This window comes from Oryx dammah, unplaced genomic scaffold (genome assembly GCF_014754425.2).
Source record: "Oryx dammah isolate SB20612 unplaced genomic scaffold, SCBI_Odam_1.1 HiC_scaffold_23, whole genome shotgun sequence".
NCBI classification, from domain to species: Eukaryota; Metazoa; Chordata; class Mammalia; order Artiodactyla; family Bovidae; genus Oryx; species Oryx dammah.
In genome coordinates this window covers 38,228,695-38,246,363 of record NW_024070207.1, presented here as the reverse complement: position 1 = coordinate 38,246,363, position 17,669 = coordinate 38,228,695, and the positions used below count along the sequence as shown (strand labels likewise).

The 17,669-nt window shown below is 41.8% G+C and overlaps 1 protein-coding gene across 1 annotated transcript in view; it reads left to right on the top strand.

The window, feature by feature from the left end:
- GPC3 (glypican 3) overlaps positions 1-4,610 on the top strand; it is a 451,757-nt gene extending 447,147 nt beyond the window's left edge. The window contains exon 8 of the mRNA XM_040266185.1: positions 4,121-4,610. Coding sequence (XP_040122119.1) covers positions 4,121-4,290 — 170 coding nt within the window. The 3' untranslated portion in view covers positions 4,291-4,610. The remainder of the gene's footprint in view (positions 1-4,120) is intronic.
- The last annotated feature ends 13,059 nt before the right edge of the window (positions 4,611-17,669 follow it).

The following is a 17,669-nucleotide window of genomic DNA, read 5'->3' as shown; positions in this document are numbered from 1 at the left end:
CACAGGAAGGAATTATTCTGAATATTCCTAGGATCATTTGGAGGTAGGAGACTTGGCCCAGCTTTGTGCCAGGTGTGTGTCTGATGGCCTTGGCCATCATTGCTGATTGCTTCAGGAAAATAGAGCTGATATAAAAACCATTTGGGGTCCCAAAACCTAAAGCTGTTTTCAGTAGTTCACAAAGCTTAAGGAGGCTACTTAGTCAACTCTGTGACCAGTTGTATGCGGAAATGTTGACTTCTCTCATGTGCTTTTTCCTATTGATGTACAGTTGATTTACAATGTTCTGTTTCTGCTGTATAGCAAAGTGATTCAGTTATACACGTAGATAGTTTTTTAATATTTTCCATTATGGTTTATCACCAGATATTGACTACAGTTCCCTGTGCTATATAGTAGGACCTTGTTGTTTATCCATTTTATATGTAGTAGTTTGTATCTGCTAATCCAAAACTCCCATCCTTCCCCTGCCCTTCCTCCTCCCTGGCAACCACAAGTCTGCTCCCTACGTCTGTGAGTCTGTTTCTGTTTCATAGATAAGTTCATTTGTGTCATATTTTAGACTCCACACACATAAGTGATATCATATGGCATTTGTATTTCTCTTTCTGACTTCACTTAGTATGATAATCTCTAGATCCATCCATATTGCTACAAATGGCATTACTTCATTCTTTTTTATGGCTGAGTGATATTCCATGTATATGTGTGTGTATATATATACACGCACCAGATATTTATTCATTCATCTGTGGATGAACATTTATGTTCCTTCCATATCTTGGCATCTGTAAATAATGATGCTGTGAACACTGAGGTGCATGTATCTTTTTGAATTATAGTTTTGTTCAGATATACACCCAGAAGTGGGATTGATGGATCATATGTCAACTCTATTTTTAGTTTTCTGGGATACCCTCCATAATATTTTCCATAATGGCTGCAGCAACCTACATTGCCACCAACAGTGTAGGAGGGTTCCCTTTTCTCCACACCCTCTCCAGTATTTGTTATTTGTAGGGTTTCTAATGATAGCCATTTTGACTGGTGTGAGGTTTTGATTTGCATTTTTCTAATAATTAGTGATGTTGAGCATCTTTTTATTGCCTGTTGGCCACCTGTATGTCTTCTTTGGAGAAATGTCAATTTAGATCTTAGGCCCATAAGACTTAAGTTGGGTTGTTGGGGGGTTTGTTATTGTTGTGTTGTATGAACTGTTTGTTTTGGAAATTAAGCCATTGATGGTCGCATCATTTGCAAATATTTTCTCCAAGTCTCTAAGTTGTCTTTTTGCTTCATTTATTTCATCTGGTTTTTAGTTCTCATTGGCAGGATATTTTCACTAATTGAGGTGTTTTCTTTTTTTTTTTTTTTTTTTTTTCAAGAAGGAACCCATTACTACTTAATCACTGCAGTATATTTGGTATATAAAATTTTGCAATTTGTGTATGGTATAGCTCCATGTGAGGTTCAGAGTTAGCCCTGTGTTCAAAGAACACTTCTGCCACTTGCCAGCTGTGTAAATATGGGCAAAAAAGTAACCTGAGCTTGAGTTTCCTCATCAGTAAAATGGGAATTATAATACCTATTTCATAACATTGCTGAGAGTGTTTAATTACATGAGATCATGTATATAAAGGGTAGTTAGCACAGTGCCTGGCACACAATGAGGACTCAATAATTGGTAGTCATTTTTATAATTTCAAAACATAGATCCTAGATATAGACATAACAAAAGATGTATTGGGTGGTACAAAGATGAGAAACTGCTGGATTTAACATAATTCCTGGGTGTACCATAACTGCTATAGTAGCCAAAAGTGTGTAGTGTTCATGGATTATTTGAAGAGCAAGATAAATAGTAGGGGAACTGAGTGGTCACAGTAGTAGATGTTGTTTGTTTAATCCTGATGTTGGGTGAGGGGAATATCCGGAAAAGGAATTTGAAAGCACTGCTGAGACGGCTCTCATTCAGGTCAGTCCTAAAAATACTCCTCTTCATTTAAGTTGAGAAGTTGCCTGAAACTCAAGGCTGGGCTTTCAGCAGACCCAGCCATATGTGTTCTCAAGGCTGGTGAAATCCGATCAGGCCCTAAGCCTGCACTGCCTTGCCGACTGACAGCTGACCTCCGCCTGCTCTGTGTGCCCTGTGCCATTCACCTTGCTGAGCCAGAGGTCTGATTTCCAAGCAAAGCATTGCTCTTTGTTCTTTTTCTCTTTGATTTTCTTTGTATCTAGCTATTTTGTGGGGAGAAGGAATGGAGATTAGTCTGCTGATTTGCTTTTCCCTCAGTAAGAGGGTTCGCGGGAAATTTTGATTTGAATTATTAACAAGGAAGAAGAAACACTTTCTCAGCTTCAGAAGAGCACAGTGTGGTCAGATTCCTATATATTGAAAGTTAGGACATCATTTCTTTGTACAGCGGTGAAAAATAATTATAGTTCATAACAAAATAGAAAAATTATTTGTATTGAATATGATAAGCAAAGGACTCAATAAAATCTGCATTCATATTAATAGGAAAAACATCAATACCAATTAGATAAGAAGGCAAAGGATATGAACTGTCCACTGAGAAATATTAGTGAACAACAACAACAAAAAAGTTCATCTATGCTAGTAATTGCACATGTGTGCTCAGTCATGTCCGACTCTTTGTGACCCCATGGACTGTACCCACCAGGCTCCTCTGTCCATGGGATTCTCCAGGCAAGAGTACTGGATATGCCCTCCTCCAGGGGATCGTCCCAATCCAGGGAATAAACCCGCACCTGAGCCATCTGGGAAGCCCATACTAGTAATCAGATACATGCAAATTAAAGAAACTGTGAGGTATCATCTTATACAGACTACAGTATCTTTTTTTATTGAGACATAGTAAATTTGGTTCCCTCATCATTGCTAGTGGCATTATAAACTGCAGTAGCCCTCTGGAAAGTAGCACTGCGGGCTGTGTAATCAGACCCTTTGGCTTTGATCACCTTGACTTTGCTGTCTGCTCTCAGCAGTGCCAGCCTGTTAACAGCAGCCCTGGTCTTAGGCCCTGCTCTGCACACATCCTGGACCAGCTGAGTCCCCACACCTTCTTCCTGTGACTTATTGCATGTTTCATCCGCTGTAAGAGGAGCTCTTCCTTCCTCTTCCTTCCTTCCTTCTGCAGAATCCCAGTCATTTCCTCTCTGCCTGTTGCTAAGCATCTCCATGTCCCCAAGAGATCTTTCTGGCTCCATTGGCCACAGGACAGTTGGCTGCTGAAGTTGCTCACATCACCTTCACAAGATATTGAAAATAGAAACATTGGTGACTGACTCTAGAAAAGCCAAAGGAAAAGATTTGCACTCTAAATCTGGAAAAAACTGAGCCCTGGGCCAACCATCTTTAATTTCCTGATACGCCACTATCAACTTAGATTTGCCTTCTGGGAGACTTTTGAGTTAGGCCAACCCCAGTACCCCAGTTTCTTTTCAGAATCATGAAGATATCTCATAAATGGTAGGCAAAGAAGGACTGTTACCCATAGGCCTCTCCTTAGTCTTAATTTACTTGCTATCAATTTAAATCCTATGCATATCATGTGCATGTGTGTTGGCAGCCAGCAGTGAAAAGGCCATATAGATAAAAGAAGAAATATTTCAGAAAAATAAAACAACTTTCAATGGCAAACTACCCTATTGTCAACTCTAAGGCAAGGCTCCCAGGGGTACAGGACACAGAAAAGGTACACTGGGGGTTCACCACATCCCTTCCCCCACCCACACGCATACACATGAGAACGCACATGTAGTTACCCACACGGCACAGCCTTGCCAACCAGGAGACATGACAAGGGCGTGTGCACCCCAGGGTGTGGGTGGAGCCAAAGGCAGGAGGGGAGTGGCCAGCTCATGTGCACCTTGTTGGTGTGCTCTCTGGCAGGAATACCAGTAGCCCTCTTCCTCGGGCGGGCCCCAGCTCCACACCCCTGTTTTCTCCCCATCTCCCAGCGGCCTTCCTTTCAAGGAAAGGAAGATCTCAAAGCTGGGCTACCCCAGCAGTCCAGACTAGTGCCTGGGCCATGAAGAGTGCATACCTGAGGCCGTTGGTGAACCTGCATTTAAAGTCTTTCTTCTCTTTTGGCAGAACTGGCTTATGACCTGGATGTGGATGATGCTCCTGGAAGCAAGCAACATGTGAATCAGAAGGACAATGAGATAGTTGCCTCTCACAACCTGGGGAATGGCCATCCTCCCCTGAAGCTTCTCACCAGCTTGGCAGTCTCTGTGCTGTGCTTTTTCCTCCTGGTGCACTGACTGCCAAGCTCACAGGATATGTGCTGCCCTTCAGCACCCTGTGGTCTCCCTCTATAAAGGGAACCACCTTTTTCTTTTTCCCTATTTTTTTATCTTCTATACCTCCTTCAGCCATTAAGTAGAAGACTAACCCTGCATTACGTTTTCAAAAATCACATGGCATCTCCATGAGGAGGGTAAATTTTAGTGGTAGTATAGATTGTCTTTTGCAATAAATCAAATTGTGCCAAATTATTTTCCTATGTTTGGCTGCTAGAACATGGTTGCCATGTCTTTCTTTCTGTCTTTCCCTTTGCATGGATTTCTTTGGAAAAAAAAAATAATAAACACTCAAATAAAAATGCGTTGAGTCTTTCTTTAAGCCCTCGTACATGGTGACCATGCAGTGCTTTCCTCCTCCTCACCTAGCTTTCTATTCCATATAAGAAAATCCCCCTCCCTCCCTATCTTTTGGGTGAGTATCAGTCTTGGCCCCAAGCTCCAGCCAAAGCCAATCCCTCCCAACACACACCCCATTCATAACCTTCACTTAGAAATAGGTTAAAAGGAATTCCCTGATGGTCCAGTGGGTAAGACTCCATGTTCCTAATGCAGGGGGCCTGGGTTCGATCCCTGATTAAGGAACTAGATCCCACATGCTGCTACTGAAGCTCCTGCATGCTGCAACTAAGACCCAGCACAGCCAAATAAATAGTTTTTAAAAATAAATGGGTTAGAGTGTCTTGCCTGTGAAACTAAAGACACTTCAAAATAGCCCCCCTATCTCTCTTTACAAATTTCACTTTGCTGAAAATGTTTTGCCCAACTAGAAATCCTCTGTATGGATCATGTACACAATATTTTCCTTTCCCCCTACCCAGAGAGGGGTCCCCAAGGGTACAAAGGAGTACTTCCCCCAGCTTCCTTGCTCCCTGTCACTCTTCTCCAGGGGTTGCCACATGGCAAGGCCGGCAGTTGCTCTGGGTCAGGTCATAGGGGTTGTTGTCGGGAGACCCAGGATTATAGGAAGCAACACAGCTCTTGGCCTCAGACAGGTTCCTTCAACAGTTGTTTTTTTCCACAACTAGGCCTTGCATACCTGTTGGCTGTCAGGCACTCTTCCAGCTGCAAGATGATAGAAAACCAAACAGATTGGATCCCGCTCTCATGGAGCTGAAGGTCTGGCACCAATACTAATTCCAATACCAACTTTCTATCCATTGTAGGTCCAGTATTCTCTCTGAAGACTGTGTTTCACACATACGCCATCCCAATAATGATGCTGATGCTGCTCTTTGAATGTTCTGCTGCCAAAGAACCTCAGGAATGACTGACTTGACATTGTTTCCAAGGCCTGGCTTATTGCCCATTTGCCAGATCAGGTCACCAATCATTGTTGACTCTTTTTATAAGTGGGACTCAACTCCCACGTGAGGGCAAGGAGAAGCAAAGCTGAAGGATGAGGAGAGAGGGCCTGGGCACACTGCCGGAGTGTGAGCCAAGGTCAAGGAGGGGCTAAGACATCCCCTTTGATTCTGGGAGGCAGTCCCAACCAGGAGCTCCCATTCCTGCAGGGTGACAGGAGGAAGGGGGGCCTCATTTCTCACCACTTATGGGTCACCAACACCCTTTCATCAGGGACTCCTGAGGAGCACAAGTTCCTAGTACCCATGTTCATCCTTTGCAGAAATTTTGCAAATACAAATTGGAAACTTCTGGTTTAGCATTTCCTTCACTTGGTTTTGGTCAAGGCTACAATCAGTGGTATTTGTTAGCATCTTTCAATGATTTGTAGTGGTTTGTAAAACTTGAACAGGCATTATCTTTTAAACATCATTATTTCTGTATTTGAGTAAGATTTATGAGAATCATTATTCTTTGATTCATGAAACCTAAATACTGCAAAAGTTTGTTCCTTGGACTCAAGAGTATGCCAGGCTACACTACCAGCAGACCAGAAGGCTCGAAAACCCAGTTAGCGCCTGATGGCGGCCCCTGTCACTTGACAGCAAGGTTTTATTTAACGTGGGTGGTGAAAATGTGACCCTGAGATTGGGTTTTATGCCTGCAAACAGAAGGGTACCAGCTTAAAGTCCTTTTCCTCCTCTCTAGGAGATGAAAGGGACTGTTTTTTAATATCTTTCACATTCACTTCCCTTCTTTAGTCCTCAGTTTCCCTCTTGTAAAATGGACAGTCCAGTTCAGACATCCAGCTTCCTTGTTGCTTTGATTTTGTGGCATCGTTGGTTCCGAAAGGAAGTAAGTGCCAGCCCCTCTGCCCAGTGATGGGATTATGCATGTGCTGTTGCCACGTGCCTCTCAAGACATTGCCAGCTTCAGGTCATATTTGATACACCTCAGTTCCCAGAACATGACCCAAGCCGGGCAGCATTTCTGTGATCTTGGTACACCGCCACTACAGTCCATGCCCACTGAGTGATGACCAGCCAGCAGAAGGCTCTATATAAAGTCCAAGGCCTTCTGGCTTCAGCTAAATGGTTGGAATTAAAATAACCACTCACACTTACAAAACATGGAAAATCCACCATCTCCTATTGACATTTTACTTTTACTCAATGGCCTGTCTCTCTTAGCATTTTATCCATGCCTTTTCCTATTTCTCTGTATTTATTCTCCTAGTTCAGAATCTAGTTTCACAGCTAGTTGCTGGTAGCTTTATACCTTTGAAGTGTTTATCTTAGCCTTTGCTTTAAACATCCTACATGAATTCCGTTAAGATGACAGTTTTGTCCTTAGACTAAGCCTGTGTACATGTGTGCTAATTTGCTTCAGTCATGTCCAACCCTTTGTGATCCTATGGAGTGTAACCTGCTGGGCTCCTCTGTCCATGGGATTCTTTAGGCAAGAATACTGGAGAGGGTTGCCATGCCCTCCTCCAGGGAATCTTCCTGACCCAGGGATCGAACCCATATCTCTTATGTTTCCTGCATTGGCAAGTGGGTTCTTTACCACTAGCACCACCTGGGAGGCCTTAGACTAGGCTCAGTAGTTGGAAAGTTGCACCATCTTCGGAATTTTCAGGCCTCTTTCTCGTTGGATCCATGTGTGAACTTCCACCAGCTTAACTCTGGTATTCTGAATTAAATCATGTAACAACATACTGAATCCCTAGGTTGAAAAGGGCCCATTAGTTCATCCCACAACCCGTGTTTGATTAGCACCTAAGGCAGAGCTCTCACTAGGTTGCAAAGCAGACTATTTGGTTGCTGGACACCTTCGATTTTTAGAAAGTTAATTTTTTCAAAAGAAATATACACAGGTAATCAAAATCTAATTGTACATCATCATGTAAAGTTTAAAAGATGACATTTGTCTCATGATTCCATACACCATAGTATTAAATATTTGAAATCTTTCCACTTATTTTTTTTGCTTTGTATGTATATATTCACCCACATGAGATTATAATGAATGTATAAGTCTATAATATGAATCAGTCTTTGATAGGTTGAGCCTAAATCTGCCTGCCTGTAATTTCTACCCATTGTTCTTGGCTCTTCCATCATGACCAACATGAGAGTAAGACGATACCACTTTTCACACAGCTGTCTTTAATCATTTTCAATCAGTGACTCTTGCCTCTTCTGAGCTGGTTTCTTCAACTCATTCACCTGTTCCCTGCTCTAGTGGGTCAGTGGTCCTTTCATGCTGGTGTGCTGATAGCTGAGCTCAGGATGCAGCTGGAACCTGTGCAGAATGGAGCATGGGTTTTCAAGTTCCTACAGAGCCCAAGACCTCCACCTCCTTAAATGCAGACACTCAGAGGCCACGTCACATTCTTCATGAAGAATGGGCTTGTGGCCAACTGAAACCCCCAGGTGATTTTGCATGAATAGCTGCCAAGCCAGGTCTCTTCCATCCCATACTCATGTAACTGATTTTTTAAAACCAAATTCCAAGGGCCTTTGATTTTACTTGTCTAGATATTGGGCCAGACAGTATACACTGTGTGTGAGAGAGAGACAGACAACAAGAACAGGGGGAGAAATTTTTCTTCTTGCCAAGGCCATACATTTTTGGAAGTCTTCTTTTGGAATGACTATTGAGCCAGTTTATGTACCATACAAGAAAATTAGCCTCATTTCTTTATAGTCACACCTTGTTTGGAACCAAAAATAATGTTCTGCAGCTTGATCACCCACCTCATTCACTATATTTGCTGCCAAGTAGCTTTTAGCTCTTTCCAAAAACCAAATTTGTCTCCAAGAAACAAAGAGCCTCCCTGAGAAGATTCCAAAGAATATGCTATGGGATATGGAGGAGTTTTCCCCCAAAGAAAAGTTCTACAGTATTTGAGGACACTGTACATCTTGGAAGGACACGGCATTAGTTTGAATATAAAAGGTCTGCTAGGTTTGCTAAGGAACCGACAAAATAAGCTCATCACTTTTTATTCATTTTTATATGTTTGGAAACATATATACTGGTTTTGAAAGTTTCACATTAAAAATAGATGGAAAAGAACAAAATGGCAAGAGTAGGAAGACACAGAATTCACCTCCTCCCAACAAACACATCAAAAATACCTCTACATTTGGAGCAATCTCACTGAAAACTAACAAGACTAACATAAAGGCTCTTCTACAACCAAGGCTAAAAGAAAGATCCACTCAGAATCAGGTAGGAAGGGAAGAGAAGTGATCAAGTCAGGACCTTTGCCCCTGGAAGGGGACACAGAATGGGGGGAGGGGGTGAAAAATGCAGAGATCCTCACCGGGGAGGGAGCAGTTCCAGCCACACATTGGGCATATGCAGGCCTGGGAAGATAAGCCCCCTTAGCTACTTTGAAAAGGGCTGTAAGAAACCTAGACTCCGCTAGTGAAGTGCATGCACACACTTGCTTACTCCTGAAACAAGGCAGAAAAAGTGGAATTGTATGAGATTCTGTCTAGTTTCCCACAACCACTCCAACAAGCTCCCTAGCCTGAGCCATACGTTCACTGTGCCCACTTGCTTCACAATGCAGCTCTGCACTAGGGTAAAGGCTGCCATGAGAGGAGTGAGGGAATGTGCCAACCCAGACCCCAAAGAGCATCTGAACAGCACAGGGGCAGCCATTACTGGTGCTTATAGAGGCAGCACATCAGAAGTGGCCCCAGATCTGACTGGTCAGGTGACCACAGCCCAGGCCAGTAGACCCACACTATGCACCCGTACCTGGCCCCTCTTCCTGTAGGGAACCCTGCTCCCTCAGGGGCAAGCGTTCTGGTGCTGGGAGGAGGGAGAGTACACACTTAGAAGGAATGGAGCCAGCTTGGACACAAACTTTAGGGCTTCTGCTCCAGCAACGTGGGACCCAACCCCCACTCTAATAGGGTATTTTTTGGCCACTAAGCAAAGAAGTAGATCATATCTGGCTCTGGTTCTAGCCCCTCTATCTCCAGCCCCACTTCCCACCATGGCGATAGCTGCCAGCACACCCTGAGTAAAGACATAACTCACATGCATGTCAGATCCAGCTCTCCCACCAAAGCCACTGGGTACATGCAGACTGCAGAGGGACACTCCCACACAAGGACACACCTTCAAGACTACAACAGGTAACTCTTTCAGTTGTCTAATTTCACAGAAACAGAGAACATTAAGCAAAATTTAAAAAGCAGAGAAATTTGTTTCAATTGACGAAACGGGAGAAAATCCTGAAAAAAGAATGAGTGAAACAAAAATAACGTACCAGATAAAGAGTTCAAAGCATAAGTCATAGGAATGCTAACTGAATTAAAGAAAAGAATAGATGAACACAGTGAGAATTTTAACAAGGAACTAGAAACTGTAAAAAAAAAAAATCAGAAGTGAAAAGTACAATAAATGAAGTAAAAACCATACTCTAGTGGCTCAGATAGTAAAGAAAAACACACTAGAAGGAATTAATAACAGACTAGATGATACAGAAGAACACATAAGTGATCTGGAAGATAGAACAGTGGAAAGTGTTAGTTGCTCAGTCATGTCTGACTCTTTGCAACCCCATGGACTATAGCCCGCCAGGCTTCTCTCTCTATGGAATTCTCCAGGCAAGAATACTGGAGTGGATAGCAATTCCCTTCTGCAGGGGATCTTCCCAACCCAGGGATAGAACCTGGGTCTCCCGCAGTGCAGGAAGATTCTTTACCATCTGAACCACCAAGAATAGTGGGAACGACCCAGTGATCCAATAAGAACAGCACAAAGGATTTCCCTGGTGGTCAGTGGCTAAGAATCCACCTGCCAATGCAGGGGACATGGGTTTGATCCCTGGTATGGGAAGATTCCACCTGCTGTGGAATAACTAAGCCCTTGCACCACAACTATTCAGCCTGTGCTCTAGAGCCCAAGAGCCACAACTAAGGATAGTCCCCACCTGCCACAACTGGAGAGAGCCTGTGTGCAGCAACAAAAACCCAGTGTAGCCAAAACATTAACAAAACAAAGCAGCAAAAAGAAAAACAAATTTTAAAAAATGAGAATAGTTTAAGGGACCTTTGAAGCAACATAAAGTATACCAACATTTTCATTATAGGAGTCTCTAAAGGAGAAGAGAGAAAAAGGTGAAAAATATACTTTATGAAATTGGAATGGAAGAAATAAAACTGTCACTATTTGCAGATGAACTGATACTACATATATAAACCCTACCATATAACTACACAAATCAGCCATAATTATACATATGGCTGACTTGTGTTTTTGTACAGAAGAAACCAATATGGCATTGTAAAGCAATTTTCACCTGGTTAAAAATAAATTTAAAAATAAATAAAAGTTGAGAAAAATAAAATTAACAGTTAACAAAAAAGAGAAAATCCTAAAGTCTTCACCAGAAAGAGAAATCAAAGAAAAAAATACCCTGTTTAAGACTACATCAAAAAGAGTAAACTACCTAGATATAAAATTAACCAAGGATGCAAAAGGCCTATTCTCTGAAAACTATAAAACACTGATGAAGGAAATTGAGGACAATACAAAGAAATGGAAAGATACCCTGGGTTCACTGATTGGAAGAATTAATATTGTTAAAATTTCCATATGCCCAAAGCAATCTATAGACTTAATGCAATCCCTTTAAAAGAAACTCATATTTTTCAGAATTAAAAATAACCCTAAAATTTATACAAAACCAAAAAGATCCAAGATTTCCAATGCAACCTTGAGAGGGGAAAAAAAACAACAAAATTGGACATATCATGCTCCCTAACTTAGACTATACAACAAAGCTACAGTAATTAAAACAGCATGGTACTGGCATAAAAACAGACACATAGATCAGTGAAACCAATAACCCAAAAGTAAATCGACTCACCTATGATCAATTAATCTACAACAAAGGAGGCAAGAATATACAAAGGGGAAAAGATAATTTCTTCAACAAGAAATTTCTTCAACAATTTCTACTGAGAAAACTGGACAGCCACATGTAAAACAATGAGATTCAAACATACTGTCATACCATATACAAAGATAAAAGACTTTAAAGACTTAAATGCAAGAGGGAAACCATAAAACTCCTAGAAGAGAACAGAGGCAGACTACTCATTGACATAAACTGTAGCAATATTTTCTTGGATCAGTCTCCTAAGGTAAAAGAAATAAAAGCAAAAATAAATAAATGGTACCTAATTAAACATTAAAGGTTTTGCACAGAAAAGGAAACCATTGACAATACAAAAAGACAACCTATGGAAAGACAGAATATTTGCAGGTCATGTGGTGAACAAGAAGTTAATATACAAAATATACAAATAGCACAGGCAACTCAATATGTAAAAAACACACACACACACTATCAAAAAATGGAGAGAAGACCCCAATAGACAGTTTTCCAAAATAGACATACAGATGGCCAACAGACACATGAAAAAATGCTCAACGTCACTAATTATTACAGAAATGCAAATCAAAATCTCAATGCAATATCACCTCACACCTGTCAGAATGGCTATCATCAAAAAGTCTACAAATAACAAATGTTGGAGAGGATGTGGAGAAAAGGGAATATTGATACACTACTGGTGGGAATGTAAATTGGTACAGCCACTATGGAAAATAGTATTTAATATGAAGGTTCTTCAAAAAAATAAAAATAGAACTACCATAGGATCAAGCAATTCCAATCCTGGCAATATATACACCCTAAAGTGAAGACACTAATTTGAAAAGATAAATGCACCCCAGTGTTCACTGCAGCATCATTCACCATAATCATGACATGGAGGCAATCCCTGCTCTCATGGGGATTCACATCTATTGGGGGAGACAAGAAATTGCAATACAATATAAACACTAGAATAGAAGTATACACAGGATGTGAGGGAGAGCGTAGAATGGGGAACATACTATGGTCAATGGTGAGGGATATAACCCTTGAAGAAAGTGTAGAAGAAAGCACAGAAATTTACATATGGCTGATTTGTGTTTTTGTACAGAAGAAACCAATATGGCATTGTAAGGCAATCCCCCCCCCCGGATTAAAAATAATGTAGAAACTGTAGAAATGCTCCAGATTACCAAGGAGACAGAGTGTCTTCGACAGAGCAGTATGACACAGGTCCATAGTGGACCATGCACACGGCTGTCGCATTATTGGCCATTGTGGGGCACCGTGGGACTCCAGGGTTCCCATCCACGAGACAGGGGAAATTTATGTGGAGCATACACAGAGCATGCAAGGATGGGCACAATAAAGGACAGAAATGGTAGGGACCTAACAGAAGTAGAAGAGATTAAGAAGAGATGGCAAGAATATACAGAACTGTACAAAAAAGGCCTTAATGACCTGGATAACCATGATGGTGTGGTCACTCACCTAGAGCCAGACATTCTGGAGTGTAAAGTCAGATAGGCTATGAACAAAGCTAGCGGAGGTCATAGAATTACAGCTGAGCTATTTAAAATCCTAAAAGATGATGTGTCAAAGTGAAAGAAAGTAAAGTCATTCAGTCATGTCCAACTCTTTGTGACCCCATGGACTGTAGCCTACTAGGCTCCTCCATCCATGGGGTCTTCCAGGCAAGAATACTGGTTGCCATTTCCTTCTCCAGGAGATCTTCCTGACCCAGGGATTGAACCTGGGTCTCTTGCATTGTAGGCAGATGCTTTGCTACACTAAACATGCCACCAAATTCGGAAAACTCAGCAGTGGCCACAGGACTGGAAAAGGTCAGTTTTCATTCCAATCCCAAAGAAAGACAATGCCAAAAAATGTTCAAACTACCGCACAATTGTGCTTGTTTCACATGCTAGCAAGGTAATACTCAAAACCCTTCATGCTAGGCTTCAACAGTATGTGAACTGAGAACTTCCAGATGTATAAGCTGGGTTTAGGAAAAGCAGAGGAACCAGAGATAAAATTGCTAACATCTGCTGGATCATAGAGAAAGCAAGGGAATTCCAGAGAAATATCTCCTTCTGTTTCATTGACTATGCTAAAGCCTTTGACTGTGTGGATCACAACAAACTGTGGGAAATTATTCAAGAGGTGGGAATACCAGACCACTTTACCCACCTCCCAAAAAACCTGTATGCAGGTCAAGAAGCAACAGTTAGGACCGAACATGGAACAACAGACTGGTTCCAAATTGGGAAAGGAGTACGTCAAGGGTACATATTGTCACCCTGTTTATTTAACTTATATGCAGAGTACATCATGTGAAATTCCAGGCTGGATGACTCACAAGCTGGCATCAACATTGCTGGGAGAAATATCAACAAACTCAGATATGCAGATGATACAACTCTAATGGCAGAAAGTGAAGAGGAACTGAAGAGCCTCTTGATGAGGGTGAAATGAGAGTGAAAAGGTTGGCTTAAAATTCAACATTCAAAAACTAAAATCATGGCATCCAGTCTCATCACTTCATGGTAAATAGATGGGAGGGGGTGAATGGAAACAGTGGCAGATTTTATTTTCTTGGGCTCCAAAATCACTGCAGATGGTGACTGCAACCATGAAATTAAAAGATGCTTGCTACTTGGAAGAAAAGGCATGACAAATTTAGATAGAATATTAAAAAACAGAGATATCACTTTGCCAACAAAGGTCCATATAGTCAAAGTTATGATTTTTCCAGTAGTCATGTATGGATGTAAAAGTTGGACCATAAAGAAGGCTGAGTGCCAAAGAATTGATGCTTTCAAACTGTGGTGCTGAAGAAGACTCTTGAGATTCCTTTGGACACCAAGGAGGTCAAACCAGTCCATCCTAAAGGAAGTCAACCCTGAATATTCATTGGAAGGACTGATGATGAAGCTGAGGCTCCAATACTGTGGCCACCTGATGCGAAGAGCCAACTCATTGGAAAAGACCCTGATGCTGGGAAAGATTGAAGGCAGGAGGAGAAGGGGACGACAGAGGATGAGATGGTTGGATGGCATTACCGACTCAATGGACATGAGTTTGAGCAAGCTCCGGGTTATAGTGAAGGACGGGAAGCCTGGCGTGCTGTAGTCCATGGGGTTGCAAAGAGTCAGACGTGACTTAGTGAGTGAACAACACAGAGCACCACATAGTGGTTAGAAGCAATGAGAAGTATTTACAGCCAGCAGGATGAGTCTATCTCAAAAGCATAATATGGGCAAAAAAGCTAGAAACCAAATGGACTATATTACATCTAACCTTTGCAATGAATGAAGATATATTCACAGAAGACAATACGCATTTTACCAAAAAAAGTACACACTAAAAAGCATACACTGAGCGTGTTAGAATGGTTGCCTTTGTATGGAGGGGAACGGGAGTGGGCTTTGGGAATAAAAAGGAATAAATAAGTCAAACAGAGCAAGAAAAAGAGCCTTGTCTTGACCAACTCTGATGATATACAGTGAACTGAGCAGTTATCTTTAACTCAACCTTTTGTACCCGAGGTCACAAACAAAACCAAACTTGAAGAAGAGAGGGAAAAAGGGAGGCTTAGAATTTTGGGAGAAACATCTTCTCTCCAAGGCCTGGCATAGAGTAGGTGCTCAGTAAATACCTATTGAGAGAATGAACAAATGAGCAGTCCATACGTTCTACCTAAGGTCACTTGAAACTACTGGCTGAGCAAATGTGCTTTCAATCATGTGGCATGTGGAGGTGATTCAGAAGTGACCCATAGAATCCCCGAAGTTTCAGTTTGAGACAATATATTTAAGAGCTCCTTCAGACAGATAATTATTGCTTTCTTTTGGGGTGAAAATCCCATTTCCAGTACCCTTAGGCAATGGAACTGTAATATTTATTCTGCTTTACTAGAGTCTTGAGCTCATAGAGATAGATGATCAACATTAACTCCTTCATTTTACCAATGTAGAAACGGAGGCCCAGAGAGGCTAGGGGACGTGCATAAAGTCACACAGCAAGGTAAATGCAAAGTCAGCACTGACAACCAGAGCCTCTCCCATCACATTATACATACCCTGTCACCTGGAAAGAACAGAATTAACAAATAGTTACACTGGAGAGCTAGAGTCAAGGCTGAAGTTTCCTGAAATCTGTGTGCATACACAGTTAGTTATACTGATCTTCATTTTGATCCTGCTGCTGCTGTTAAGTTGCTTCAGTCGTGTCTGACTCTGTGCAACCCCTTAGGCGGCAGCCCACCAGGCTCCCCCATCCCTGGGATTCTCCAGGCAAGAACACTGGAGTGGGCTGCCATTTCCTTTTGATCCTAGTGTGAGTTTAAAAAAAAAAATCTCTTATCTAACAAAACACATTGCCCTTCCAAATGAATGCGTTCAAGCCAGGGCCTGCTTCTAGACGCTTTGTGTTGCCCTTACAAATTGGAACCTGGGGTGCGGGAATTCCATCCTCCTCAGGAAGACTCCCTGGCACAACAGCTGCATTGTTCTCCTCTCTCACACTGTTTGGTTTCGTGCCTTTGCTGTAAGATGTTAGGTATTTATTTTGTTTTGTTGGCGCTTTTGTAATCAGTCTAGACATGGGCCTACATGGAACCATCCAGGAGGCAGATAAATCTCCCACAGTGGAATTGGGGAACCCCGTTGGTGCTGTTCTCTCAGGGAAGGAAGGGCAGCAGCTCCTGGTCACCCAGCTCCCCAGCCAAAAATTCATGAAAACGACCGCAGGATGGACTGAACAGAGGAGGTAGGAAGTGCTCCATCTCTGAAAATATTCCCAGTCCCGTAGTAATTCTTACTTGGTCCTTGGGATGAATTTGCTGCCCACATTTCTGTCTTAGCCAGAGCACTAAACACCGTCTCACTGGAGATGAAAAGTCTCTTTTTGCATGGATCACAGAGACTGAGTTCTTACTTGTCTCCACAATGGAGGATCTGGAGATCTGACTTAACCCTAGATAAAGCAAAGATACATATTAAGACAAAAATACAGGGGGAGGGCAAAGCTGACTCAGATTGAATAGAGGTGGGTTTTATTTTGACTCTCTTGATGCGAACTGTTTTGGATTCTTATACTATCACAGAACAAATAGGAGCATGACAACTGTTTCACAATTTACAGGGCTGACTACTTTTGCCATTAGGATACAGTGCTGATAGATAGTAACAACTTTTTACCCTTCAGGAAATTAAAAAACTGTACACCCTTCCCCCTATAGCCTCCCCCAACACCACACTGCCAACAGGAGAAGCTTCTAGGGCATTGAGAATTCCAAATAAAAACGTATCTTAGGCTTGCAGTCAATAAAATCATTTAGCCTGGGATCTGCCACCGCACTGAGGTCCACCTCTTAACACACGGCAGCACTATAGATGTTTGTGGCATGATCAATTTGAATGGCCACATCCCTGGCAGATAATGTGGAAACTATTCACTTTCCCTTGGACAACATTACCACAGATTCCCATGTCTATACAGCGAGGCCACCAAGCACCAGCCACATGGAACATTGACCATAAGCTTTGAGTCTAAGCTGCTACTGATGGACCATGTATCAGTAACCTAGGGCATGCTTAACTTGGAATAATACTGTCTTGTGTTCTGCCCTTTTACCAACAAGAAAGTTTTATTCTCCCACAGTTTTCTAGAACTTGTTTATGGTTACAGTTGCAAAACTACTACCAGGCAAAAGTATTGTTTAGGAGCAACACCAAAAATACGGCTACTTCCAAATGGCCGTGGGACTGTCTAAACTTCTCTTTATGCCCTATTTAGAGCGATCAGAGTCCTCAACCATCAAAGAGTCAATGCTTTCTCCATATGCCTTCCTTCAGTGTGTTTCACTGTATTTTAATTCTGGGAATATCAGGAAGCTGTGTATATACATACACAAAACAAAAATGGCATATTTAGTTTTGCCAAATCTATAATTATAAAGAGTTTACCACATTATAACTTTTTCAGTCTAGAAGCTGCTAGTTAAAGGTTGTCTTTCCATTATAATGAATATTTAAAACACAGTTCTGGCTCCCAACAAATTAGAATCTGTCCGAAATATATTGCC